Source organism: Panthera pardus, unplaced genomic scaffold (genome assembly GCF_024362965.1).
Source record: "Panthera pardus isolate Hobbes unplaced genomic scaffold, ASM2436296v1 HiC_scaffold_3, whole genome shotgun sequence".
NCBI lineage: Eukaryota > Metazoa > Chordata > Mammalia > Carnivora > Felidae > Panthera > Panthera pardus.
Window position 1 is genome coordinate 50,127,792 of NW_026526876.1, and position 26,604 is coordinate 50,154,395.

Sequence of the window (26,604 nt, forward strand, 5' to 3'; positions counted from 1 at the left end):
GTACCTGTATTTCTAAGTTAATTCTGTTTTCTTAGTTCTCTGGTAAAAACCACACACAAATTGTATCCTTCTTTCACTTCAAGTACCGTCCAAAAAAGTGATTCTCAAAACAATACCAACAAGGGAAAATATCTTGTCCTGAGCCCTGATTTGAGATTCAAGCGGATCCTGGAAGAGATGGAACAGATACAAAGCATGGAAAATGAAAGTTTTGCAAATACAGTAGGTAGACAGCACTGGGGCTGCTGTTTGGATAAGTGAGTATGTTATTTGCATCCCACCACTGATTCATAACATCGCCTCCAGTTTATCCTGCCATCTGTGGCTCCGTCTAACCATGAGATGGTAGGGGGCAGGGGAGGGGAAGCTTGCTCCTTCCCCACACCACCAGGAAGGACGATTAAAAAAATATTCTATACTTGAGAAGCTTTTGGTCTAGGACGGATGCCTACATTCATCTTCACCCTTCCCAGACTCACCCACGGCAGAATATCCTTTAACCCAGAAACATGAGGTTCCCCAGGAGGCAAAAACTGTAGCAAAGTTTACCCTTCTTAACTCTTCTGCAAGAGTATAATTGGGTAACATCTGTACTGACTTTATAGAAATTCACTGAGGGAGGGCGCCTGAGTGGCTCAGTAGGTTAAGCGTCCAACTCTGGGTTTTGGCTCAGGTCATGATCTTACCCTGGTCAGCCAGATATCAGGCTCTGTGTTGACAGTGTGGGGTCTGCTTGGGATTCTCTCTCTCTCCCTCAATCTGCCCCTCCCCCACTCAAGCTCTCACTCTCTAATAAATAAACTTAAAAAAAATTCACTGATGGAATAAAAATGGTTTATTTTGCTTTGGGAACAACTGGTTTCCTCCAACAACGCAAGGTTCCTCTGAGGATTTTCTGACTCCCTAATTAGTTAACAGTTTTGAATCCCAATTACCAGTAGAGATCTTTAAAAACTGAGAGATGGTGGGTGGGGTGCCAAGGTGGCTCCTCAGTTGGTTGAGTGTCTGACTTTGGCTCAGGTCATGATCTCACAGCTCATGAGTTCGAGCCCCCACATCAGGCTCTGTGCAGACAGCTCAGAGCCTGAAACCTGCTTTGGATCCTGTGTCTCCCTCTCTCTCTCTGCCCCTCCCCCACTCACACTCTGTTTTTCTCTCAAAAATAAATAAACATTTAAAAATTAAAAAAAAAAAACAACTGAGAGATGGGAGAGACAGAAGGGAAGGGAGAACTCTCACATGGACTCTGGGATGTGAATTTTAGTCTGTAGATCCTTTCACAGCAAGGCATGGTTCTCCCTGTCACCACTAGAGGCTCAGTTAGACTCAATAAAACACTGTTTCTAAGGAATGCCAATTATTCCTCTGGGAAGTAACAAGCCAGCACGATTTTTAACATTTATTTTTGAGAGACTGAGATACAGAGCGTGAATGGGGGAGGATCAAAGAAGGAGACACAGAATCCAAAGCAGGCTCCAGGCTCTGAGCTGTCAGCACAGAGCCTGATGTGGGGCTCAAACCCACAAACCATGAGATCATGACCTAAGCCGAAGTCAGACGCTTAAGCAACTGAGCCACCCAGGTGCCCCAAATCAGCACTTTTACTGCAAATTCATTCTCATTACATTACCACACATTGTTTCTTGATTATTAAAGTACATTCTTATTATAAAAATTTTTAGGAAATACTGGAAGGCCAAAGAATTAAAAAAAAAACAAAACAAGAAATCATACCTAATCCTCCCTCCCAGGGATAACTAGCTAATACTTTGACACATCTCTTTATAGATATTATAAATATATACATATACATATAAAAGACATGATTCACAAATATCTTATTCTGCATACCATTCTCAACTTGTTCTGCTTTTGGGGCACCTGGGTAGCTCAGTTGGTTAAGTGTCTGACTTTGGCTCAGGACATGATCTCACCATTCGTGAGTTCAAGCCCCACATTGGGCTCTGCACTAACAGCTCAGAGCATGGAGCCTGCTTCAGACTGTGTGTCTCCCCTTCTCCTGCTCACCTTCTCTCTCTCTCTCCCTCTCTCAAAAGTAAATAAACATAAAAAACTATTTTTTAAACCTGTCCCTCTTTTTTGACTAACATATTACTGGAATGTTTCTAGTTGGCACAAGTATTTTTTTTATTTTTATTTTTTAAGTAATCTCTATGCCCAAATGTGGCTCAAACTCATGACCCCAAGATCAAGAGTTACATGTTCTACTGATTGAGCCAGCCCCTAGATTTTTCTTTCTTTACTTTTAAAGAAATCTCTACACCCAACATGGGGCTTGAACCCACAACTCTGAGATTAAGAGTCACATGCTCTACCAACTGAGTCAGCCAGGCACCCTAGTTGGCACAAGTATTAAGTCATGCTGTTTTTCAAGTCTTAAAGTTGAGAAGGCTGGAAGTCATTCCACCTTTTTGAAGGGCCTAAGTAACCCCAATACTTTCTGACAGGCCCACAGATTAAAGCGGGTAATTGCTTAGGACAGAGAAAGCACATTCACAGAAACCTCCAATTTAAACTTTTAAAGGTATTGCTGAATCACATTAATAGTTGCGACCGTGTGTTAAAAGCATAACTTTGTTCAATATAAAGACTTAAAATATACAACAATTTTATATCCCTGTTTTGCTGTTTCTTCACTTTAAAATTTCTTTTAAGTTTACTTTGAGAGAAAGAGAGAGACAGTATAAGCGGGGGAGAGGCAGAGAGAGGAGAGAGAGAGAGAATCCCAAGCAGGCTTTGCACTGTCAGTGCAGAGCCCAACACAGGCTCAAATCCACAAACTGTGTGTGAGATCATGACCTGAGCCGATATCAGAAGTCGGATGCTTAACTGACTGAGCCACGCAGGCACCCCGTTTCTCCATTTTTAACCTGTGATTCACTTATATACCTGTGATCTCAAAAATCAAAGCGACCTATTCTCTGGACCTGAGAAAGGCCTTGAGCAGGCCCTGAGCACCCCTCCTTTTCTCAGTTACTAATTAGAGAGGGACTTAAGGAGGGCTCTATCCTAATCATTCTCTATCCCCACCCTTCTTACTTTAGAGCTTCATTAAGCAGTGTTTAGCAGATTCTGACCTTGAGCATTTTTCCTATGTTTATGTCCAGAAATAGCCATGTTCCAAGGAAGAGTTGCTGTATGTACTTATGACTAGGAGCTAGGAATCCTTTTTTTCTTTGCCTTGGACAGGTTGACAGTCTTATGGCCCCTCCCTCCCTCCCCCTCTGATCCTCCACTCCTGCATCCATACTTCCCCTCCCCTCTCAGAAATGATTCTATTTCTGGAGCTCACAAGATAGCCCCCATGCTGCCCTGAGTCACCATTTATCTTTTTATGTACACTGTCTAGTTCTTATGCTTAAGGCCTGTAGTTGCTGTGTTAATTTGTCTATATTATTTGGAATCCAACCAACAAAGCACTATATTCATAGCAGACACTCAAAAAAAATGTTGATAATGTCATACCACTAAATGGATAGCTGAGGGTAGCATAACTTTCTAGAAGAAAACAAGGTAATCTTTATTTTATTTTTTTGAGGTATCTTTATTTTCAATCAAAACTGCTTTTGGTTACCAGGTAGATGCAAACCAATGAGAGGCCATCCTAGAATTGTTGGTAACATTTGAATTCATCTCTCTGAACTTATATTCTTTTCTCTCATATTTATCTCTTCATCTTTCTTTCTCTGTTTCTTATTCTATCACTTTTCTTTTTCCTTTCCTTATTTAGTGACCTGACTTACCAGGCATCTAATAGCAGAAATTTCCTTTAATCTGAATTCCTAGGGAACTTGGACCCATACCTATAGCTAAATTTCAGGTTTCCAAAGCCTTTTTTTCTAACTAAACTTCCTTAATGTGGTACCATGTAGCAATGGGTGAGCCATGGGTTGTAATGCACAAACTTTTACCAGACTTGTGAATTTGCGCCACCCAGTGGCTGAAGTTACTAACTTCGTCCTCTGAAAAAAGTGGCATAAATAAATGTAAAACAAGCAAATGCAAGCAAATGTGAAGTCTGTACATATTACTGGCCTAAAGGGGGGAAAAAGCATTCTTAACAGTCACATTCTGTCCTATTTTAAATCCATTTTCTAAAATTATTATGAAATAGGATGGAGAAGAATATGTTTAGAGGTATAGTGTCATGGTATCCACATAATAAGATGATTCCGAGAAGACTCTCCAAGGATTTATTCAGGTCACTACTTCTCCCTAATGTACCAGAAAAGAAGAGTAACAGTGCAGACTATACTATAAAGTCCTTATTGCTCCCTAGAAGAATCAAACATTCAACAGAAGAGACACTGAATTCATCCCCAGGTTTTCTCCTGCTTGCTTATAACCTTTCCCTTTTTTCATTTGGATTGTTAGCCCTTTTTTTTTTTTTTTTAAGATTTTATTTTTAAGTAATCTCTAAACTCAACGTGGGGCTTGAACTCACAACCCTGAGATTGAGTTGCATGCTCTACTGACTAAGCCAGTCAGGCACCCAAGTTAGTCATTTTTATTGAGTTATAGAAGTCTGTATTCTTGGCCATATTTTTGGACACTAATCCTTTGTGAAACATGTTATGATCAAAAGTGTATTTCTAAGATGTTATTCCTCAACATGCAGATTTACACATAAACAAACAACTGTCAGGCTCTGAAGCTCTGGAAATCCCATTTGGCTCCACGAATTTGTTTTGACTTTGCCTTCTACGACTGCATTTAAAAAGCTATTTGAGGGGCGCCTGGGTGGCTCACTTAAGCATCTGCCTTCGGCTCAGGTCATGATCTTATGGTTCATGAGTTTGAGCCCCATTTGAGGCTCTCTGCTGTCAGCCTAGGGCCCACTTGGGATCCTCTTTCATCTGCCTCACCCCACCCCTGCCCCACTCAAAAATAAATAAACTTAAATAAAAATAAGTTAAAAAATAAAAAGCTATCTGACACACTTAAAACTCCCACAAAACTGAACATGTTTCTTAGAAGGATTTCAAGGACTCCCATCTTGAAGGACTCTGCTTTGCCAACGCATACATGACAAAATAAGGTAGCTGGGTTGTCAGAATGTTCCCACCCTATTCAATTCTTTATGGCTGGAAGAGAAAAAAAGCAGGTCTCACAAAGCTACTACTACCTGTCATTGTCTTATTCTGAAATTAAAACAGCTAAGTAATGCACAGGTTCAATTTCAGAATGATTTATTTAGATATTCTTTTCCTAGACATTTGTAAGGACTCCATAGTGTTGAAAAGAATTGCAACATGCAGCAGCAATAGCTAAACTCTTTGGTCTATTTTCCACTAAAAAGCACAGAGCTCTCCAGGATAAACCATAAAGTATCTTTGCCCAACATTTTTATTTGCCTAAGCACAGGGAAGATGGACTTTTGACAGAACATAGTCCATGTGCCAGAGTAACATCACATTAGGGAAGCGTGGCCTCCTTTTCTGTGTTGTCACTGTTTACCCTTTCAGCTTCCTTCTTCCCACCTAGATAGGAAATGATTCCCATATCTATACTTTCAATGAAAGTCTTTGTCTCCTACCCACTTATTCTTCCTGGGGGATTAAGGATTAAAAGGATACCTCTTATCCTCTAACTGCAGATAGTAGCAATAGCTAACATTTCCTCCACATCCATCCTACACCTCTACTACATAAGAATAAAGGCTCTGTCTTCTGCTAAAGTAATGTTAGGAAAACAAGTAGGTTAAGGAGCACATTGCTGGCCTAACCTACCACAAGAGCCTCTATCTCCCCATGGTTGCTCTCTTGCCTCTCTTTAATCTGCACGCGGTTCTCCACCCTGTAGCCAGAATGAGCTTTTCAACATGCTAATTTGATCGTGTTACTCTTCTGCTAAAAACTATCCAGTGACTTCCCACTGCTATCAGGACAAAGCCCAAAATCCTTAAGGAGACAGCTAAGGCCCTAAATAGTCTAGCCTGTCTTCCTCTCCAGCCTCATCTCCCGGCATTGTCCCCCATACTCTAGCTTTGGCCACAGTGGCCTGGCTTCCTTCCTGCTTGTCTCAGAGACTATGATGTTCTCTGTGCCTCATACACTGTTTCCACTCCCTTAGCCTCCCCCTTCCTTCACTACTGTTTGCCTATTTAACTCCTACTCATCTTTCAGATATTGGCTTAACAGCCACCTACTTCATAGAGCCCTCCTTGACCTCCCAAACTCCATTAGGTTTATGGTGTAAATTTCCTCCGTGGTATTCATCTGTTTGTAATTGTTTTCCTGTGGCATTTGATGGGAGCCTCTCTCATAGGTGAGCTACACTAAGAACAGGGGACCATGCCTGTTTAACTTACATCATGTCCCTAGTTCTGCAGCTGTGTCAAGATTCTAAAGGAATTTTCTCATATTTTCTGCTTTTAATTTTTATATTTTTATTTAAATATTTAATCCATTTGGAGTTTATCTTGATGTGAGGTACACACTGGCATTTATTTTTTCCAGATTGTTATCCAATTGTCTGCACCATTTATTCAGTAGCATACCTTTATTATATATTAAATTTCTATATTTATTTTGGTATACTTCTATACATTTTATTCTGTTACATCTGTCTTTCCATATGCTTGTATAACTGGTACCTTTTTTTTCCCAAAGAGAATTTTTTTAACCTTTATCTTTGGCTTCTCTGTAATATTTGGCACTGTTGAATTCATTTTCTTTGATGCACTTTAGTGCTATATTCCTAGATTACTGAGTAGGTAAATAAACGTGTACTTAGGGAACTAACAAGTCAGGGGCAGCAAAATAATAGTAAAGAATATATAAGCAGAGAGGTCACCAAAGGAAAAAATTAGAACTTTGTTGGACTCCCCTTACACATACTTTATATCTTACAATATTTTTATTTTAAAGATTAAAAAAATTTTTCAAATAAACTCTATTCCCAAAGTGGGGTTCCAACTTACAACCCCAAGATCAAGAATTGCATGCTTGGGGTGCCTGGGTGGTTTAGTCAGTTGAGTGTCTTATTCTCGATTTTGGCACAGGTCACAATCCCAGGTTAATGGGATCAAGCCCCACATCAGGCTCCATGCTAAGCATGGAGCCTGCTTGGGGTTCTCTCTCACTCTCCCTCTGACTCTCTTCCCTGCTCGTGGGCTCTCTTGCTCTCTAAAAATTAAAAATAAAAAATAAATAAAAAGTAAAAAATAAAGTAAAAGAATCGCATGCTCTACCAACTGAGCCAGGCAGGCACCCCAATATTTTTATTTAAAATTAAATGAGAAGCACCATGTTTTCAGTTTTTAGGGCCTACAGGGTCTGAATAATGCTCTGCTGACTACCCCCAACCTCCCATCTTTATTGTCACTTCTCTTACATCTACTTCTCCCTTTCTGGATCGTGGGCTCTTCCTCTGTGTCTTACCTGTTGTCATCCAAATTTCTGTTCTTTACCCATAGTTTCTCTTTTTTCTATTCAATGAACTCAGGCAATCTCATCCTCTCCCGTGGCTTCAAAATTTCCAGCAATTTGTGCTAACTCCCTAATCTGTGTATCTGACCCAGACTTCTCCTTTAGCTTTTGAATCTGCCTAGTGAAGGTCACCTGTACATCCTACAGACACCTCAAACTCAACATATCCAGAACAAAGCCTGCCCTTTCCCCTTCAGGTCTGCTCTTTGCCTGATGGTCCCTTTCTTGGTAAACAGCACCATCATCCATCTAGTCAACCATGCTGGACATTTGAAAATTATCTTTAATTCTATTACTTCTCACTTTTCTCCCCTAATCCATTAATTGCTTTTTTTTTTTTTTTTAATGTTTATTTATTTTTGAGACAGAGAGAGACAGAGCATGAACAGGGGAGGGGCAGAGAGAGAGGGAGACACAGAATCTGAAACAGGCTCCAGGCTCTGAGCTGTCAGCACAGAGCCCGACGCGGGGCTCGAACTCACGGACCGTGAGATCATGACCTGAGCCGAAGTCGGACGCTTAACCGACTGAGCCACCCAGGCGCCCCCATTAATTGCTTCTTAAACACTTTAAGTCCATTCCATTTCTTCTTCTTCATCCCCATTCTAATGGAGCTAGTTCAAGCCCTCATCATCCCTTACTTGGACTGCTAAAACCCCTGGCCTTTCATTTTGTTACTTTTCAGTCCACATCACTGCCAGAGAAATTCAGGTCTAAAACCCAGATGAGTGATAACGTTATTTCCCAATTCAAAATGCTTCACTGGCTTTCCATGGTCTCTGAGTAAAGTACAAAGCCTGCTACAGTCTGACCTCTGTCTACCCATATAACATCAAGTACAGTGGCCCTCCTTCTTGCTTTCTGTACTCCAGTCATATAGACCAAACTGGCCACCCTATTTCATGCTGTGGCCTTTGAATAATTCCTTCTACTTGGAATTTCCTTCCCACTCTTCTCCAAGACTTAACTCACCACTTCCCAGAGACTTACACCTTAATTCTCCCTATAATTGGTGAGTCCCTCCTTGGAGCCCTTAGTGTACCTAGCACATCTCTGTTACAGCATGTATTATGTCGCAATTATTTTTATGTATATCTGTCTCCCCAACTGGACAATGAGCATCTTTTTGAGAGCAGAGACCATTTTATTAGTCCTGGCGCAGTCCTTGGCCTAGAATAGGGCTAAATAATATTTACAAAGTAGAGAAATGAACACATAAGAATGTTCTAGAAGTTTCAAATAAAAAGATATGTTCTGTAGGTTGACTTGTAGAAGACTAGCAGACTGTCAGAAGGCCTCTCAGGCTGCTTTATAGGCTTAGAAACCCAACTTTTCCACACACAGAGAATGGTCCCAATATTTAGCAACAGGTTTACCCTAACCAAGCTCATATGTAAATTTATCAATTACAACTAGCAATATGATTGTCATATGTACAAAAATACTATCCTCTGTATAACTGGCATATCCTGAACCTGAAGGTAAGCCTGTATGGGAAGCTGCATTTATTCATGTATAATTGTTTGCACTCTCAATGGGAGAGAAAAAAATCTTATTCTTGAGTGGCAGAAAAAAAATCTTACTCTTTTATATACTATATATATATATATATATATATATATATGTTTTAATATATAAACAGGTGTCTATCTGGCAGATCTGTAGTATTAGAACTTCATTGGGGGAAGAAGCAATTAGGGAAAAAAGTGTTAAGAAGGCTCTTTCGGGCTGAAAATAATGATAAAAATCTTGAGAAACACTAGTTTAGCCCCTATACTAATTCTTTCTTAAGGAATCAGAACTAGCGGGTTAAGTTCTAAATTTCAAATATTCGTTGGCATTAGGCTGGTATAATATCTCTACAATATAGCAGCCTGTAACAGGGTGATTATGCATAAAATTCATTGGCCAAGACTCTTTTCCTTGAATGGACACTCAGAAAGTCAGCCTCCATAGGCTTCAACTCTTCCATTACTAACTAACCCCTCCCTCCTTCAGAAGGATTCATTCTCCCTTTGGATATGCTATATGTACTCGGTATTTCTCAGGAGCCAGTCCACTTCTAAAAATCTTTACATATCTTGGTTGGGATCCATCACCTTACCTTCTGAGGTTGTAAAAAGTAGTGCTTACAAGTTGGAGGTAGAAGTTTGAATCTCTACTATGCTGCCTGCTTCCACTCTCTGAACATCAGTTTCTGCATCAGTAAAATGGAAGTAACAACACCTCTCTTTTTTTTTTTTAATTTTTTTTTTTCAACGTTTATTTATTTTTGGGACAGAGAGAGACAGAGCATGAACGGGGGAGGGACAGAGAGAGAGGGAGACACAGAATCGGAAACAGGCTCCAGGCTCTGAGCCATCAGCCCAGAGCCTGACGCGGGGCTCGAACTCACGGACCGTGAGATCGTGACCTGGCTGAAGTCGGACGCTTAACCGACTGCGCCACCCAGGCGCCCAACAACACCTCTCTTAATGGGCTTTTAAGAACTAAAACGAGAAAATATATATAGAAAGACTTGAGCAATAGCTATTTTTAGTACCAAATTGGGAGAACCTTGCTGTTTCATTTTGAAAGTGTGTTTGTGTGTGTGTGTGTGTGTGTGTGTGTGTGTGTGTGCGTGATTAAACAGTAGAGTCATGGAAAACTATTGTCCTTGGCATGATTATAGATTCTAGAAAATTAATAAAGTGAGGAGACAAACACTAAAAAATGTGTTTTGCTATGTAAAAACAACCAATTAGTCATTTATGGAAACAGCTTAACATTTAAGGCCTAATTATCATGCAGCACAATAACAAATACATATATCATTAAATACGCATCAGATTAACCTCATTGTAAATTTTACTTGATTATAATAGTAAAGTACTCATTCTGTACTCTAAGGAAGAGTCTTATAGTTAATTGCTCATAATGCATAAGTCTGTTCACTATTTACATTAAGTAATGGGACACAGCTCAAGTTTGTTCTGCATTAGAGCTAAAGCTGGATTATCCATTCTCGATTGCAACTATGTATTGGTTCTGTGACCTGTGAGATAATTTACACCCTCTTTATTGTAAACAGTAAGGTGCTAAAGAAGCAAGCAGCAAATGAAATTCTATTTAATTGTTTGGTGCTCTGGAAACCTACAGGTTTCTAGTAGGTAGATATGATTCAAATAATGAAAAAATTCTAATGTTGAGCACTGGCCAACCTAGCCTAGTTCAACTTCTAAACAAGCCCCAGGGTCATCCTATGGAGCACTTCTAGAATTAGAATTACAATTATAATTTATTTGACTCCCATCATGAACTAGGTATTTTACTTTTAGATTTTAATTTTTATTTATTTGGTAAAAATATAGCTATTCATTTTATTGTTTGGTAATATTTTCATTTTTAAGTCATTTTGACAGCAGTATGTTTAAAAAACTAAAGCACATATTTCATAAAAAAATGAATGCATTTTTGTTATTCAGTATTGTTGACATTCCATGTTTAACTTAAAATGTTTGTGAACATTTACCATCCATCCACCAATGGCACCAAAGTGATAACACTGATAATATAGATAGCAGAGAACACAAATCTGCTTAAGAAGCTTCCCCATTTCAGAACTTATTATTTTAGGACGGTGACCAAAGACAATGATTTAACACTTGTATTTACAAAGGTCAATTTGCCTATCACTTTAGTGACATGACTTTTCTTTTAGATTAAATAACTCTTCTTCATGAATACTACTTTTGCTTGTTATGACTTCATATTTTCTTGTGTATGTACACAGAATGAACTGATAGGTATTAATGCATTAGCAAAAAGGCATTTGCTTGGTGATGTCACTTTTATGTCAATATCGTCACTTCCTCGAAATAGGAACCAGTGAATTTTAACACTGATTCCATTTTTCATCCAATTCATGGAAGAAAAGAAAGCTTTCACAAGTTAATTCTCTCAAAAGTGACATTACTGGAAGACATAGCAGTTGATTCAGTAGTTAAAATGAAGTTAAAATGATTTGTTTTGTGCTGATAACATAAATACAGATTTTGGTACTTCAGAGCATCATAGTTAAAAAAATGTTCTTTTTTTTTGGCTTCTAAAATCCAGCAGATTTTTCTTTTTCTTTTAATTATTTTATTCTATTTTTTAAATTTACATCCAAATTAGTTAGTATATAGTGCAACAACAATTTCAGGAGTAGATTCCTTAATGCCCCTTACCCATTTAGCCCATCCCCCCCCCACAACCCCTCCAGTAACCCTCTGTGTTTTCCATATTTAAGAGTCTCTTATGTGTTGTCCCTCTCCTTGTTTCTATATTATTTTTGTTTCCCTTCCCTTATGTTCATCTGTTTTGTCTCTTAAAGCCCTCATATGAGTGAAGTCATATGATTTTTGTCTTTCTCTGACTAATTTCACTTAGCATAATACCCTCCAGTTCCGTCCACGTAGTTGCAAATGGCAAGACTTCATTCTTTTTGATTGCTGAGTAATATTCCATTGTATATATATATATACCACGTCTTCTTCATTCATCCATCGATGGACATTTGGGCTCTTTCCATACTGTGGCTATTGTTGATAGTGCTGCTATAAACACTGGGGTGCATGTGCCCCTTCGAAACAGCACACCTGTATCCCCTGGAAAAATGCCTAGTAGTGCAATTGCTGGGTCATAGGGTAGTTCTATTTTTAGTTTTTTGAGGAACCTCCATACTGTTTTCCAGAGTGGCTGCACCAGCTTGCATTCCCATTTATTTTTTTATTTTTAAGTAATCTCTACACCCAACATGAGGCCTGAACTCATAACCTTGGGATCAAGAGTTGCACACTCTACCAACTGAGCCAGCCCCTGAACTAGGTATTTTATACATATAGCCATATTCTTACAAAACTCTTATGGATTAGGTACTATAATTTTCATTTTATACGTGAGAAAAAAAGCACATAAAGACAAGAGCTTGCTTAAATACTTGAAGGTGGTAAAGGGTAGTAGTTAAATTTGGTAGTTAAAATTTTTCTGATAAACAGAAGTCACTCAGCACCAATATATTCCTAGTTCACCTTTTTGGATTCTACCCGAAGCCTGGTGACTAATGAGACAGATACTTTGCACTTTGTATAGATCAAAAAGAAGTCAGTGTGATGAGGAAGAGGCAGAAGAGGTGGGAAGCAAAAGCCCAGATTCATGAACACTTTGCTTAATGGCCATGGCATTATGAAAATCCTGATTATCTGCTAACTCTTCAGTTTTAAGTTACATTTGGACTGTTTATTAGTTACATTTGGCCAGGTCTGGTTTTCATTCTGGCTGTGCTACCCACTGACTAAATGACTTTGGGCAAGCGTTTTTTGTTTTGTTTTGTTCTGTTTTGTTTTACTTTTCTGAGCCTTATTTTTCCTTATCTGTAAAGTAGGATGCAGTAGGCCCCTGTAGGAAAATTTTTTTTCCTTCTTGTTCATCTCTGAGATCTTTAGGACCCTCTTACTTATGCAGAAGCATCCTGACAGGCCACCATGTGGAGAAAGGGCTACACAGACCTTACATTTCTATAAACAGATTAGCAGAAGTGCTTCAACCTTTCCTCTAACAGGCTGGTCATAATTGGGGTGGATCAAGTTATAAATTTTTTTTTGACGTTTTTATTTATTTTTGAGACAGAGAGAGCCAGAGCATGAACGGGGGAGGGGCAGAGAGAGAGGGAGACACAGAATCGGAAGCAGGCTCCAGGCTCTGAGCCATCAGCCCAGAGCCCGACACAGGGTTCGAACTCACGGACCATGAGATTGTGACCTGACTTGAAGTCGGATGCTTAACTGACTGAGCCTCCCAGGCTCCCCTTATTATTTTTTTTTTATAAAAAAATTTTTTTTAACGTTTTTATTTATTTTTGAGACAGAGAGAGACAGAGCATGAATGGGGGAGGGGCAGAGAAAGAGGGAGACACAGAATCGGATGCAGGCTCCAGGCTCTGAGCCATCAGCCCAGAGCCCAGGGGTGGATCAAGTTAAATAAGCAGTCTAGGAACCTTCTGGAAAGAAAAGAATTGATCCCTTAACTCCTTTGACTAGGGTGGTCACAAAAAGAGAAAGATAAGGAGGGAGGAGTAAGGATGGGCAGGAAGGAGGAAAGCAATGCTGCTGAATGCAAGAAGCAGCAGCAGAGGCTGAGGAGGCTGGAACCAGTCCTGAGCTGGGCCACAGAGGAGTCTGCGCTTCTGTGAAAGTAACTCAGCATGTGAACTCAAAGAGCTGAGAGCTAAGAACTGTAATTTTTGAGGTTTATGCCTTCTGTGGGGTGAAACCCTCTCTACTAAGTATGTCATGGAAGATTCCTTGCCTTGAAGAGCTCCTGTAACTGGCAAAGGACTTTGCCCCAGGACCTAAATCTCTGGCTAACTTACATTTACATTTACATTACTACATTTACCTTAGAGTTTAAAGGGTAGGAAGTTGAAACCCACAAGAAGGCATAGACTTTTAGATTTTCTGTTTTTATCTACTTGTATACCAAACTGCAAAGAACCACCTCAGTTACAGGAAAAATAAGTATTAGATGAGATAAAGTTTATAAAGACTTTCAGCATTCAGGACAAGTGAGTAACTAGAAATGGTAGAGAATCATTTCCATACAGAGGGAAGCTCAGAACCTGCACTTGATTTGAATTACACCAGCTTAACAGTTGAAGAGGAGCTGCTGAGATATTGTGGACTTGGTCAATGGCACCTACCTCATAGACAGACCCTGGCAGTAGGATACAATTTTCCCTCTTGGATTTCAAGTTCCAAAGCCAACCTCCCCCATTAAGAATGGAGGGGCTTCAGGGCACCTGGGTGGCTCAGTCAGTTGAGCGTCTGACTTTGGCTCAGGTCATGATCTCACAGTTTGTGAGTTCAAGCCCCACGTCGGGCTCTGTGCTGACAGCTTAGAGCCTGGAGCCTGCCTCAGATTCTGTGTCTCCCTCTCTCTCTGCCCCTCTCCTGCTCATGCTCTGTCTCTCTCTCAAAAATAAATAAACGTTAAAAAAAATTTAAGAATGGAAGGGCTTCGAAGATGTGATATCAATCTGTCCTAAAGTTCAACCTTCAAAAATATTACTTGAACATAAACTGATCTTGGATATTATTAATGTAAATTTCTGTCTTATGAGGTTTTTTTCAGGTTCCTTTACAGACATATTTAGTGAGGGAAGAAAAGGCTGTAACCAGTTGAATACAAGGTGCTCTAGAAACATGTTCAGAAGGCTACCCTATGGGGCACCTGGGTGACTCAGTTGTCTAAGTATCTGACTTTGGCTCAGATCATGATCTCACAGTTTATGAGTTCAAGCCCCGAGTCAGGCTCTAGGCTGACAGCTCAGAGCCTGGAGCCTGCCTCAGATTCTGTGTCTCCCTCTCTCTCTCTGCCCCTCTCTCACTCATGGTGTGTCTCTCAAAATAAATAAAAACATTTTAAAAAGTAAAAGAAGAAGGAGGAGGAGGAGGAGGAGAAGGCGGCTACTTAACCCAGAGTTTGGGGGCAGGGAGGGGGGTCAGGAAAGATGTTCCTGAGGAAGTGATGTCTAGGTTGAGGCGGAAGAACCAGGCAAAGGAAGCCTGGAAGTATCAGAGTGCATACGGAGAAATGGAGGTATTTCTGTTGGGCTGGGAAATGAAGACTAGGATGGGGTGGTGCTGACAAAGAGATAGGAAGATTCTAGACCCTGAAGGTCTTTCTACAAACAGTGGCTATATAACTTATTGTACAAACTGAGATGCTTCTGAGAGTGAAATGGGACAATATTACTAATTATAAGAGGACAAAAACAAATCAGAACTGACCTGAGCAAATTGGGACTTATGGTCACCCCCTTTTTTTTTTTTTAAACTTTTATTGTGTGTGTGTGTGTGTGTGTGTGTGTGTGAGAGAGAGAGAGAGAGAGAGAGATAGACAGAGAGAGAGAGAGAGCGAGAGCGAGCGCTGGGAAGAGGCAGAGGGAGAGAGAAGAGAATCTTAAGCAGACTCAACACTCAGCGAGGCAGGGCTCGATCCGATGACCCTGGGATCATGACCTGAGCAAAAATCAAGAGTCCCATGCTCAACCAACTGAGCCACCCTAGCATCACAGGTCACCTTACTTTTAAGTCATGTTCAGGTGCTTGGACCTGCAGTGAAAGCAGGTATCTTCTTCTCTTCTTATATATAAAGGCACTGAAGTTACAAAGAAGAAAAGACAATGTCTGTCCTCAAGCTCTGTCTAAAGAAGACACACATGTAAAGAAATAATTTTAATACGGTTATACAACTTTAGTTCTAGCCTCTCCTCTGAGCTCTAAATTTACATATATCATTTCCACTGAGATTGCAAAACACAAATCCAAAACAGATCTTTTAATTTTTCTTCCCACAGCTGGTCTTTCACTTCCCTTCAGCTGGTCTTAAAATTGATGCCACTATCCACTACATTGCTGAAGGCAAAACCCCAGAAAAGCATTGCCTTAATCAGTGTTATCCTTCTCTCACTGGGCATTTTAAAAATTCCTCCACATCTTTCTTAAGCACAATAACTAAATTGGGACTTGGAATTCTAATGAGACCCTAACATCAATTGAAGCAGAGGATGATTTTCAGGTGTTTGAATGCTACGTTTTTAACAAATAGATCCCAGGATTATGTGGGGGATTGTTTTTCCACAATAGTACAACACTGATGACTCATATTCGACAATCATGACGTCCAGATCTGGATATATGCCCAAGCCAGTCTCAAAAACCTTCAGTTTAGGCGAGAAAGACATGAAGATAAGGCCTGAAGTGACTGACCCTATCTCATCTTTGTAAAGATGTGAGTGGTTGCAGAGGTGTAAAGGCATAGGTGAAACACCAATGTTGATAAACCATCTGTTGAACGATTGCTGTGTAAAAGGAAAATTTATGTTTTAAAGAGTAATTTTAAAGTTTCCACCATCTATTCTCCACACAGCTGCCAGAGTGATCCTTTCAAAACAAATCTCATTACCTCCCACACCACACATCATAGAGTCTTTCATGAGCCATCTCTGCAAAGAAACTGCTCTAAAGTAAATAAAATCCAAATCCACACTCCTTGGCAAAATAAGTTTTCTGAATTGTTAAACCCTAAATAAAAGTTTCCTTCAGTCAAAAAAAAAAAACACAAAAATCCGATTACTCTTTTCCTCTTAACCCTTCCATGATACTCTACCACATCCTTCCAAAATCCAAAGTCCAACCATGGCTTACGAGATGATGCATGATCTGGTTTCTGCCTTTTCCCAACTTATTTCCCTAATTTGCTGTGCTGCAGCCACATCGGTCTCCTTGCTTCTTCTCCAACAAGTCAAGCAAGTCCCTATCTCAGAGCCACTGCAATTTGCTGCTTCTCTTCTAGAATAGTTTCCCTCTGGAAACCCACGTGCTGCCTTCCTTGTTTAATGATTAGATTTCTGCTTATGTGCTCTTTCAATTAAGAGGCCTTCCTTGTCTACCTCATCTAAAAGGCCATGCCCACATCATTCTTATCCCTTCATTCTGATTTATTTTTCCTCATAAACTTGACACATTACTGGACATTATCTATTATCTAGTAATACGTGTACTGTTTTGTCAATCTCTCCCACTATTATGAGGCAGAACTGTTTTGTTCACTGCTGAATTCTCAGCACCTATAACAGTGTCTGCTCACTAAACATTTGTTGAATAAACGACTGAATAGATTTTCTGATTTACATCAAATGTAAAACTACATTATGATGTATCTACTGGCATGATGCATAGGAAAATGTCTGGAAGACTATAACCAAAATGTTAACTGCTTATTTAACACCAGTAGAAGCTGGTTTTCACATTACGTTCGCTTGTGTGAATTTTCTGATTATTTTTCAGAATGAATTTGTAGTATTCATATACTGAAAGATGAATAAGGAGGCTACACCGGCAGAAAATGCAAATGAATTCAAACAGAGGTTGGGCATTTTTATGAAACAGACTTCTAAACAGATGTAACCGCATAACCGTGAAATTAACCACGGCTTGAATCCCCTTCCCAACACTTCCTAGCCCCGTGATCCCAAGTTATTTATAAGCCAGTCTCCACGTCTTCACCTGGAAAATGGGGATAATAATAGTGCCTACCTCACAAGGTTGAAGATTAAAATGACACCATGGATGTAAGCGCCTTTGTACAAAGCCTGGCATGCAATAAACACTCGACAAATGGTAGCTATTATAATAATTAGTAGTAGTAAAAAGAGATGTTGGGACGTACCTAGCCCTCAAGATTGACATCAGAGTGGACCACCACATCCTCTCATCATTGCGCCTCTATCTGGGCCCCTGAAGCCCAAAGAGGGGATGGTTCTTTCCAAAGAAGAGAATTTCGACGTTCCAGAAGCATCTGAATAAAACGTACCCTGTTTACCCTTACACCATTCAGTCACTCTGGTTAATCCACGAGCAGCACTGCAAAACCCGACTGGCCCCAGTTTCCTTCGCTGCAACAGGGGCGGGGGGTGGGAATGTTAGAAACACAAAAGCAGGACGGTACCGGCCCGCTCCACCTCACCGCACTCTGGCGCGGATCGAACGGCGCCACGCACCGGTAAGCCTCTGGCGACCCGCAACGCGCCCCACGCAAAAGTGACTGCTGCCCGGACTCAAGTCAGGCAAGCTACTCAGTCAGCCCTACCCCCCTCCGGGCCTCTGCCAGAGGACCACGGCGGGCGCGCGGCGAGGCCTGGGCGCGGGCCGAGGGGGCGGAGGGGGCGGCGGCGGCGGCGGCGGCGGCAACGGCTACGGCGACGGCGGGGCAGCGAAGGCAGGGAAAGGGCGGCGGCGGCGCGCTCGCGCCTGTGCCTCTCGGGAACGAGCACGCACGCCCGGGGGCGCGCGCGGCAGGCGGCTCCGCGGCGCGGAAGAAAGGGACGCGACGAGGTGAGGCACGAGGCGCTGTGGGGTGGGTGGCGACGGGGCGCGAGCTCTCTGGCGGCCGAGGGGGTGACGGGGGCCGCGAGTTGCGGCGGGGGAGGGGTCGGGCGTTGAGCCCTGGCGGCTTGGGGGACGAGGCGGGCGGATGGTGTGGGGAGGTGTGGGGCTATGCCGCGCTTGGGGGAGGGCTGCGCGGGCCCGGCCTGGCCCCTCGGCCCCGCCTGGCGGCGAGTCTGGCGCGCCCCGCCCCCTGGGCGGCCCTGGGCGGCAGTGAGCGGCTTAGAGCTTCGGGATTCCTGTCTGTACAGTGGCGCGCCTAATTACGCTAGCAACAGCAGCTCTGGGCCATGCACCTGACCGACGTTACTTTTCCAGTCTGCAAGTGGGCCTCGCACACTAGGTAGGAGCTGAGGCCGACTGAGGCTCAGGTGAAATGACTTGCCCAAGATCACACAGTTCAATAAGGAACGAAGCGAGGAACTCATCCTTGTTTGCAAAATTCCAAAGATTGCACCTATCCTCCGCGCCACACAGAACGCCGTTCTTCACAGTGCCTGCCTTCCTTCTCCCAGTGACTTTGAATTTGGCAGATGTTAATTTGGAGCCACCACCCATCCTTTCATGGATGTTGGTGTCAGAAATATCTCTTGTGAGAAGAAAGGAGGGGCAAAAAGAAAATTACGCTTATTGCGATATTGCGATTGTGATGTGGAGTGTTTATACATCCTTTATTTGATCATTTCTGTTAACCTCTGTTGAAATGTCCCTTTTGTTCACAATCTTTAAGACATTGTGCAGGTAGTAGTCTCAGAGCTTCCTTCTTTAAAAAAGCAGCATGCCTGAGAAGGTTGGGAGGATTCAAAGATAATCCACATACAGTGGTACAACGGTACCTGGCACATAAGAAAAGTTCAGTAAATGTTGGCCATTATTTTATTACTGAGTACATAATACCTCTTGCTAAAGCCATTTTTCTTCAGAGACTAACTCCCTGGGACTAGAGCAGGCAGAGAACCATCCTATCCCAGCCCATTTCAGAAAAGACAAGTTGTTGCTAGCCAATGCTATCTGAATGTCATATGACTTAATGATTAATTATACCTTAAGCTCAGAATACCAGGTTAAAGAAGTCACTCCAAGAGAACTACAGATGAACATTTAGTTAAAACTAACATTTGTCCATTACATTTTCTTTATTCTTTCTCTGTGTTTGCACTTCAAAGCATGCAGATGTGTATTGGATAGTAGTCCCTGCTTTCATTTAGTCTAGAAATGGAAAAAATATGCATCCAGAAGTAATCCTCACAAAGTAGAATGAAAAATGTCAGAAAGGAGATAGCTAAGGAGCTATGTGACTATAGAAGAAAGATGGATATTTTCTTGGCTTAGTGTGAAATATGATTTCATTTCTACCTTCAAGAAAATACTTTGTACATTGTACAAACATTAAGTACTTGTTCAAAGAGTAACTAAGTGAACAAATGTATGTTGTAATAGACAGGGTTCCTTGGTTTCTACTAAAAAGAAACTCATTCATATTAAACTATTATTAGAAAGGTAGAGAAATGAGAAGAAAAACTAAACAGTTGGGCCACCCTTGGGGATGGGGATCTCAACAGCCAGAGCTCATGGACCAAATTCTTTGATTAGTGAATGACTGGGCTCCAACTGCCTTCTTCCTTCCATGTCTTACTGAAGATTCAGATTTCCATAAGATAGCTGGTTGCTTTAGCTGTGGGGATGAAGTATAGAGTATTGTGATTGGGAAACTGACTCATCCACATTTCATATCATTCTAGTGGGGTTACCAAAGCAAAGAGTGTTAAGGAGAGAAGTAATACTGGGTAGAGAAAAACAATAGTTGTGTATTAGAGATATATAACCTTTATAAAGGGCTTACTGTGGATAATGTACCAGGTACCATGGTACATTATTTATATGGATTTTGGTATTTAATCCTCATGATAACTCTAGGAAGTAGATACTGTTCATCATACCCACTTTACAGACGAGGAAATAGGCTTATAGAGGTAAAATAATTTGCTTATCATTACAAAGCTAGGATGTGGCAGAATTGAGTACATTGCATCATCTTCTCTGTATCTTATTTCTTTGAATTATTTCCTGATTGGTGTGCTACTTTTTATGTTCATAGGAGGGCATCAAGCTTTGGTGTATGTTTTGGCCAGTTCTGACTTCTTTTTAAAGGAGCACTGCATTGAGGAAGATCAAAGCAAGATTGTTTGCAAATTAGAGAATGGACCGTTTGGGTTCCTTCAGCAGTAAGTATAGTGGGAACAAGTCCCAGGCGAATATTAACAGCAAATTGAAGTAGAATTGATCAAAGAAGAAAAATAAGCACTTTGAAGTTAAACAAAGCCCTGAGAATCTGATCCTAAAGGAATAATGGTATAAAATCAGAATAAAATTAACAATATTTAGGGGCACCTGGGAGGTTCAGTCGGTTAATGTCTGACTCTTTGTTTTGGCTCAGGTCATGATCTCACAGTTTGTGGAATCAAGCCCTGAATCAGGTTCTGTGCTGACAGAGTGGAGCCTACTTGGGATTCTCTCTCCCTCTCTCTCTGTCCCTCCCCCATTCGCTCTATCAAAATAAATAAATAAACTTAAAAAAGTTAACAATACTTATTGGATTGTCCACGAAACAAATAACATAAACATATCACTCTAGGTCTCATAAGAAAACTGTGCTCCGGCATAGTATGATTAACCTGCAATTAGACTTAAGAAAGCAGTTGGATTACTCTTTAGAACAATAACATATTTCAGATGCCTTGATAAGAAACAATGTCAGTGCAGGGCGCCTGGGTGACTCAGTCAGTTGAGCGACCTACTTTGGCTCAGGTGTGAGCCAAAGCTCACATAGCTCGTGAGTTCGAGCCCCGCGTTGGGCTCTGTGACAGCTCAGAGCCTGGAGCCTGCTTCAGATTCTGTCTCCTCTCTCTGCCCCTCCCCTGCTTGCTGTCTCTCTCTCTTTCTCTCTCTCTCTCAAAAATAAATAAAAACATTAAAAAGAAAAAAAAAAAGAACATCAGTGGTAGGATAAAAGACATGCTCCTCTCCCCCCTTCTCTTTTAAAAAGGTGGAACTTGTGTTCTAAGAGTGAACCACTATAGTAATAATGCAGAGAATTATGGTATATGTGTAAAATAAATTCAGGCAGCTACAGCTATGGAGAAGAAAATATACTGTCTTTTCTTTGTTTCTGATAAGAGAAATCGGAATTCTCTTGTTAGGTATTAGTAGTGTCCCAATGAGAAGAAATAAAAAGGCACTTTTGGGTGTTGTTTCCTCTTCAGCAGTTTCTTTTTCTTTTTCTTTTTTTTAACGTTTATTCATTTTTGAGAGACGGAGCGTGAGTGGGGGAGGGGCAGGGAGAGAGGGAGACACAGAATCTGAAGCAGGCTCCAGGCTCCGAGCTGTCAGCACAGAGCCTGATGGAGGGCTCGAACCCACGGACCATGAGATCATGACCTTGAGTCAGAGGCCCAACTGACTGAGCCACCCAGGCTCCCCTCTTTTTTTTTTTTTTAATGTTTATCTAGTTTTGAGAGAGAGGGGGGGAATCCCAAACAGACTCCACACTGTCAGCGCAGAGCCTGATGGGGGTGCTCAATCCCACGAACTGTGAGATCATGACCTGAGCCAAAATCAGGTGATGCTTAACCAACCGAGCTACCCAGGAGCCCCTCAGCAATTTCTTTTCTTTTCTTTTCTTTTCTTTTCTTTTCTTTTCTTTTCTTTTCTTTTCTTTTCTTTTCTTTTCTTTTCTTTTCTCTTCTTTTCTTTTCTTTTCTTTTCTTTTATTATTTTTATTTTTAAATATATGAAATTTATTGTCAAATTGGTTTCCATACAACACCAAGTGCTCATCCCAAACATGCCCTCTTCAATACCCATCACCCACCCTCCCCTCTCTCCCACCCCCCATCAACCCTCAGTTTGTTCTCATTTTTTAAGAGTCTCTTATGCTTTGGCTCTCTCCCACTCTAACCTCTCTCTTTTTTTTTTCTTCCCCTCCCCCATGGGTTCCTGTTAAGTTTCTCAGGATCCACATAAGAGTGAAAACATATGGTATCTGTCTTTCTCTGTATGGCTTATTTCACTTAGCATAACACTCTCCAGTTCTGTCCACGTTGCTACAAAGGGCCATATTTCATTCTTTCTCATTGCCACGTAGTATTCCATTGTGTATATAAACCACAATTTCTTTATCCATTCATCAGTTGATGGACATTTAGGCTGTTTCCATAATTTGGCTAATGTTGAAAGTGCTGCTATAAACATTGGGGTACAAGTGCCCCTATGCATCAGTACTCCTGTATCCCTTGGGTAAATTCCTAGCAGTGCTACTTCTGGGTCATAGGGTAGGTCTATTTTTAATTTTTTGAGGAACCTCCACACTGTTTTCCAGAGTGGCTGCACCAGTTCCTATTCCCACCAACAGTGCAAGAGGGTTCCTTTTTCTCCACATCCTCTCCAGCATCTATAGTCTCCTGATTTGTTCATTTTGGCCACTGACTGGCATGAGGTGATATCTGAGTGTGGTTTTGATTTGTATTTCCCTGATGAGGAGCGACGTTGAGCATCTTTTCATGTGCCTGTTGGCCATCCAGATGTCTTCTTTAGAGAAGTGTCTATTCATGTTTTCTGCCCATTTCTTCACTGGATTATTTGTTTTTCGGGTGTGGAGTTTGGTGAGCTCTTTATAGATTTTGGATACTAGCCCTTTGTCCGATATGTCATTAGCAACTATCTTTTCCCATTCCGTTGGTTGCCTTTTAGTTTTGTTGGTTGTTTCCTTTGCTGTGCAGAAGCTTTTTATCTTCACGAGGTCCCAACAGTTCATTTTTGCTTTTAATTCCCTTGCCTTTGGGGATGTGTCAAGTAAGAAATTGCTATGGCTGAAGTCAGAGAGGTCTTTTCCTGCTTTCTCCTCTAGGGTTTTGATGGTTTCCTGTCTCACATTCAGGTCCTTTATCCATTTTGAGTTTATTTTTGTGAATGGTGTGAGAAAGTGGTCTAGTTTCAACCTTCTGCATGTTGCTGTCCAGTTCTCCCAGCACCATTTGTTAAAGAGACTGTCTTTTTTCCATTGGATGTTCTTTCCTGCTTTGTCAAAGATTAGTTGGCCATACTTTTGTGGGACTAGTTCTGGGGTTTCTAATCTATTCCATTGGTCTATGTGTCTGTTTTTGTGCAAATACCATGTTGTCTTGATGATTACAGCTTTGTAGTAGAGGCTAATGCCTCCTGCTTTGGTCTTCTTTTTCAAAATTACTTTTGGCTGTTCGGGGCCTTTTGTGGTTCCATATGAATTTTAGGATTGCTTGTTCTAGCTTCGAGAAGAATGCCCTCAGCAATTTCTTAAAAAGCCTCTTATTTACTCTGTCATCATACTCCTATAAAATTAAGACAAAATGAAGTCTTCAAACACATCTAGTTCAAATCTCTCATTTTACATATGGAAAAAACCTGAATGAATTTTTCTAATGCTGGAAGTGTAAACAGAAACCACTCCTGTTTCCCTTTTTAAGATAATTTTTAGGGGCACCTGGGTGGTGTAATCAGTTAAGTGTCTGACTCCGGGTTTCAGCTCAGGTCATGATCTCAACAGTTTGTGAGGTCGAGCCCCTACTTGAAATTCTCTCTCCCTCTCTCTGCTGCTCCCCTGCTCATGTCCTCTGTCTCTCAAAATAAATAAACTTTAAAAAAATTAAAAAATATAAAATAAAATAATTTTGAAACTTTTTTCTGGAACTTTTTTTCTGGAAATAATTTCAAACGTACAGGAAAGTTAGAAGAATAAGAATCATACAAATAATCCCCATACACTTGTTAACTTCTTCCTCATTTGCACGTATTCTCTTTCTTTATAAGTATATAAATATGTATATTAAATCTAATATATATTTATATACTGTATTATATATTTATAGGTAGACATAGATACCCCATTTTTTCTTCAGAGTCATTTAAAGGTAAGGGACATAGATCATGTCCCTTTACCCCTAAGTACTTTATTGCTTATTTCCTAAGAATAGGGATATTCTGTTTTATAACTTCAGTAATCAACTTTAGTGAACTTAATATCAATAAAATACTTTTATCCAGTCTACCATCTGTTGTTCAGTTTTGTAAGCTTGACTCAACAATGTCCTTTATGGTGTTTTTTTTCATTCCAGTACAGGATATAGTCAGGGGTCAGGTCTAACATTAAGTTGCTATGTTTCTTTAGCCTTCTTTAAGTTGAAACATTTCCACAGTCTTTGTCTTTAGTCACATTGATACTTTTTTTTTGTTTAATGTTTATCTTACTTTTGAGAGAGAGGGAGACACAGAATCTGAAACAGTCTCCAGGTTCCAAGGTGTCAGCACAGAGACTGATGCAGGGTTCGAACCCACGAATCATGAGATCATGACCTGTGCTGAAGTCAGACACTCAACCGACTGAGCCACCCAGGTGCCCCCATGATGTTGATACTTTTGAAGAATACAGGCCCACCCTTCCTCCCTCCCCCTTTTTAAAATAGAGGTTTCTCATTTTGGGTTTGTTTGGGTCTTACTCTACCCCTCGTTGGTGATAATGGTTTTGAAGACCCAGTCATGGTGTTTGTTTTTCTCCACTGTATACTTTGTATTTTTCTCTTGCATATAATAAATAATCCATAGGAAGACACTTCCAGGCCGTAAGATATCTTGCTCCTCATCAAATTTCTCCTTAGATTTAACATCCATTATGATTTTTGCCTGATCCAATCTTTACTGTCATGGTTGCAAAATGATGTTTTTTCCCCCCAAATCCAGCACTCTCCAAATTTGCTAGTTAGCACTTATATAATCTGTTCATATAATTATATGTATTACAGATAATATATATAATGATATGTGTTTATAATTTTTTGATTATATAATCAAGACACCTCCCATCTCCCTTATTTATTTGACTTAAGTGTGGACACATGAATTCCTATTTTCAAGGGTTTATAATTCATTGTTATACTTATTTTGGTTCCCAGATTGTCCCAATTTGACCACTGTGAGAGCTCCTTCATTCTGTCTCCTGCATCCTTGTGACGTAACACCCATCACTTTTTTGAGCATCTCCTTACTTTTTGGCTATGTGTTCCAGGTGCATCTTGTATCTCCCCTGCCCCAGCCCTGGAATTAGCCACTTCTCTGAGGAGCCCTGGTCCTTTTAGAGGGGAATGACATTAGAGACCAAGATCTAGTCATTTTTCATTGCTACTAGCATGTCTTTATCTTTGTCCTTTGGCCCACAGAGCTCTGAAATATGTGTATATATGCTGTGTACATATATACCAACATACATTATATCTGCTCATACATACACTTTTAAGAAATCATGCGTTCACACTGATACATCCCGTTCATCTTCATAGGCTTTTTTCTTGTTTTCTCCCATTCTTTATTTGTATGTCCTTTCCTCAGTGAGAACCTTGACTCCCAACATCAGCACATTTACTCATTTGCTCAGTTTTTTAATACATCCAAAATTATTTCAGAATTGCTTTTTACATACCGCTACATGTAACAGACTTACTTCAACAAGTTCAGGATTTGTTTGCAATTCTCCCCTGCATCACCCAAGAATATCCCCTATTCTTATGATTAAATGTTCATAAGTTACTTGGATTTTTTTTCCTTTTCAGTGTGGTTATAGTATTCTTTTGAAGTACTTTTGGGTTCATTTGTTGATTCTGCTTTTTGTTTTCCCTTTTTATATTTATTAATTTGTTTTTTGTAAATTTGTATAACATACACTTCCAAAAATCGAAACTATACAAAAATATATATTTAGAGAATTGTTACTCCTTTCTGTGTCTCTTCCACTCCATTCCATCACCTCTCCACCCCTTTGTAGGTGTCTAACTTCATTGTTTTCTAGTTTATCTGTCCTTTATTTCTTTTTGCAAAGAAAAGCAGATATACATGTGTTTGGGTTTTTCCCCCCTCTCATTTCTTACAGGAAAGGTAGCATCCTATGTAAGTTTTTTTGCAGTTTGGTTTTTTTCACTTAATAGTATCTTCTTGGAAATACTATATTAGATTGTAAAGGTCATTGTTGGATATCTAGGTAGTATTTTGTAATTACAAATAATGTTCTAATGCATTCCTATTAGCAGTATATGAGAATACCTATTTCTCTACATTCTTAGTAAGAGAGTATTACCAAGCTTTTGAATTTTTGCCAATCTGAT

The 26,604-nt window shown here is 40.4% G+C and overlaps 2 protein-coding genes and 1 long non-coding RNA gene across 8 annotated transcripts in view; 1 reads left to right on the plus strand and 2 right to left on the minus strand.

Annotated features, from left to right (window-relative positions):
• ACACA (acetyl-CoA carboxylase alpha) overlaps positions 1-18,191 on the minus strand; it is a 277,600-nt gene extending 259,409 nt beyond the window's left edge. For both annotated transcript variants that reach the window (XM_019424026.2, XM_053892519.1), the window contains exon 1: positions 17,703-18,191. Coding sequence is in view for 1 of the 2 variants with exons in the window: in XM_053892519.1 (XP_053748494.1) it covers positions 17,703-17,740 (38 nt within the window). In the remaining variant the exon portion in view is untranslated. The remainder of the gene's footprint in view (positions 1-17,702) is intronic.
• Positions 4,369-8,510, minus strand: LOC128774191 (uncharacterized). Its single transcript, XR_008418642.1, has 2 exons — positions 7,988-8,510; positions 4,369-7,758 (listed from the first exon to the last, which is right to left on the minus strand). It is a non-coding gene; the product is annotated as an uncharacterized LOC128774191 (long non-coding RNA).
• Positions 18,192-18,261: 70 nt separating the features above from the next.
• Positions 18,262-26,604, plus strand: part of TADA2A (transcriptional adaptor 2A) — a 52,949-nt gene continuing 44,606 nt past the window's right edge. For 4 of the 5 annotated variants that reach the window (XM_053892382.1, XM_053892383.1, XM_053892385.1 and 1 more), the window contains exon 1: positions 20,517-20,643. Coding sequence is in view for 4 of the 5 variants with exons in the window: in XM_053892383.1 (XP_053748358.1) it covers positions 20,619-20,643 (25 nt within the window). In the remaining variant the exon portion in view is untranslated. Of the gene's footprint in view, positions 18,368-20,516; positions 20,644-26,604 lie in introns of those variants that run through there. The other variant, XM_053892381.1, reaches the window with a different exon arrangement.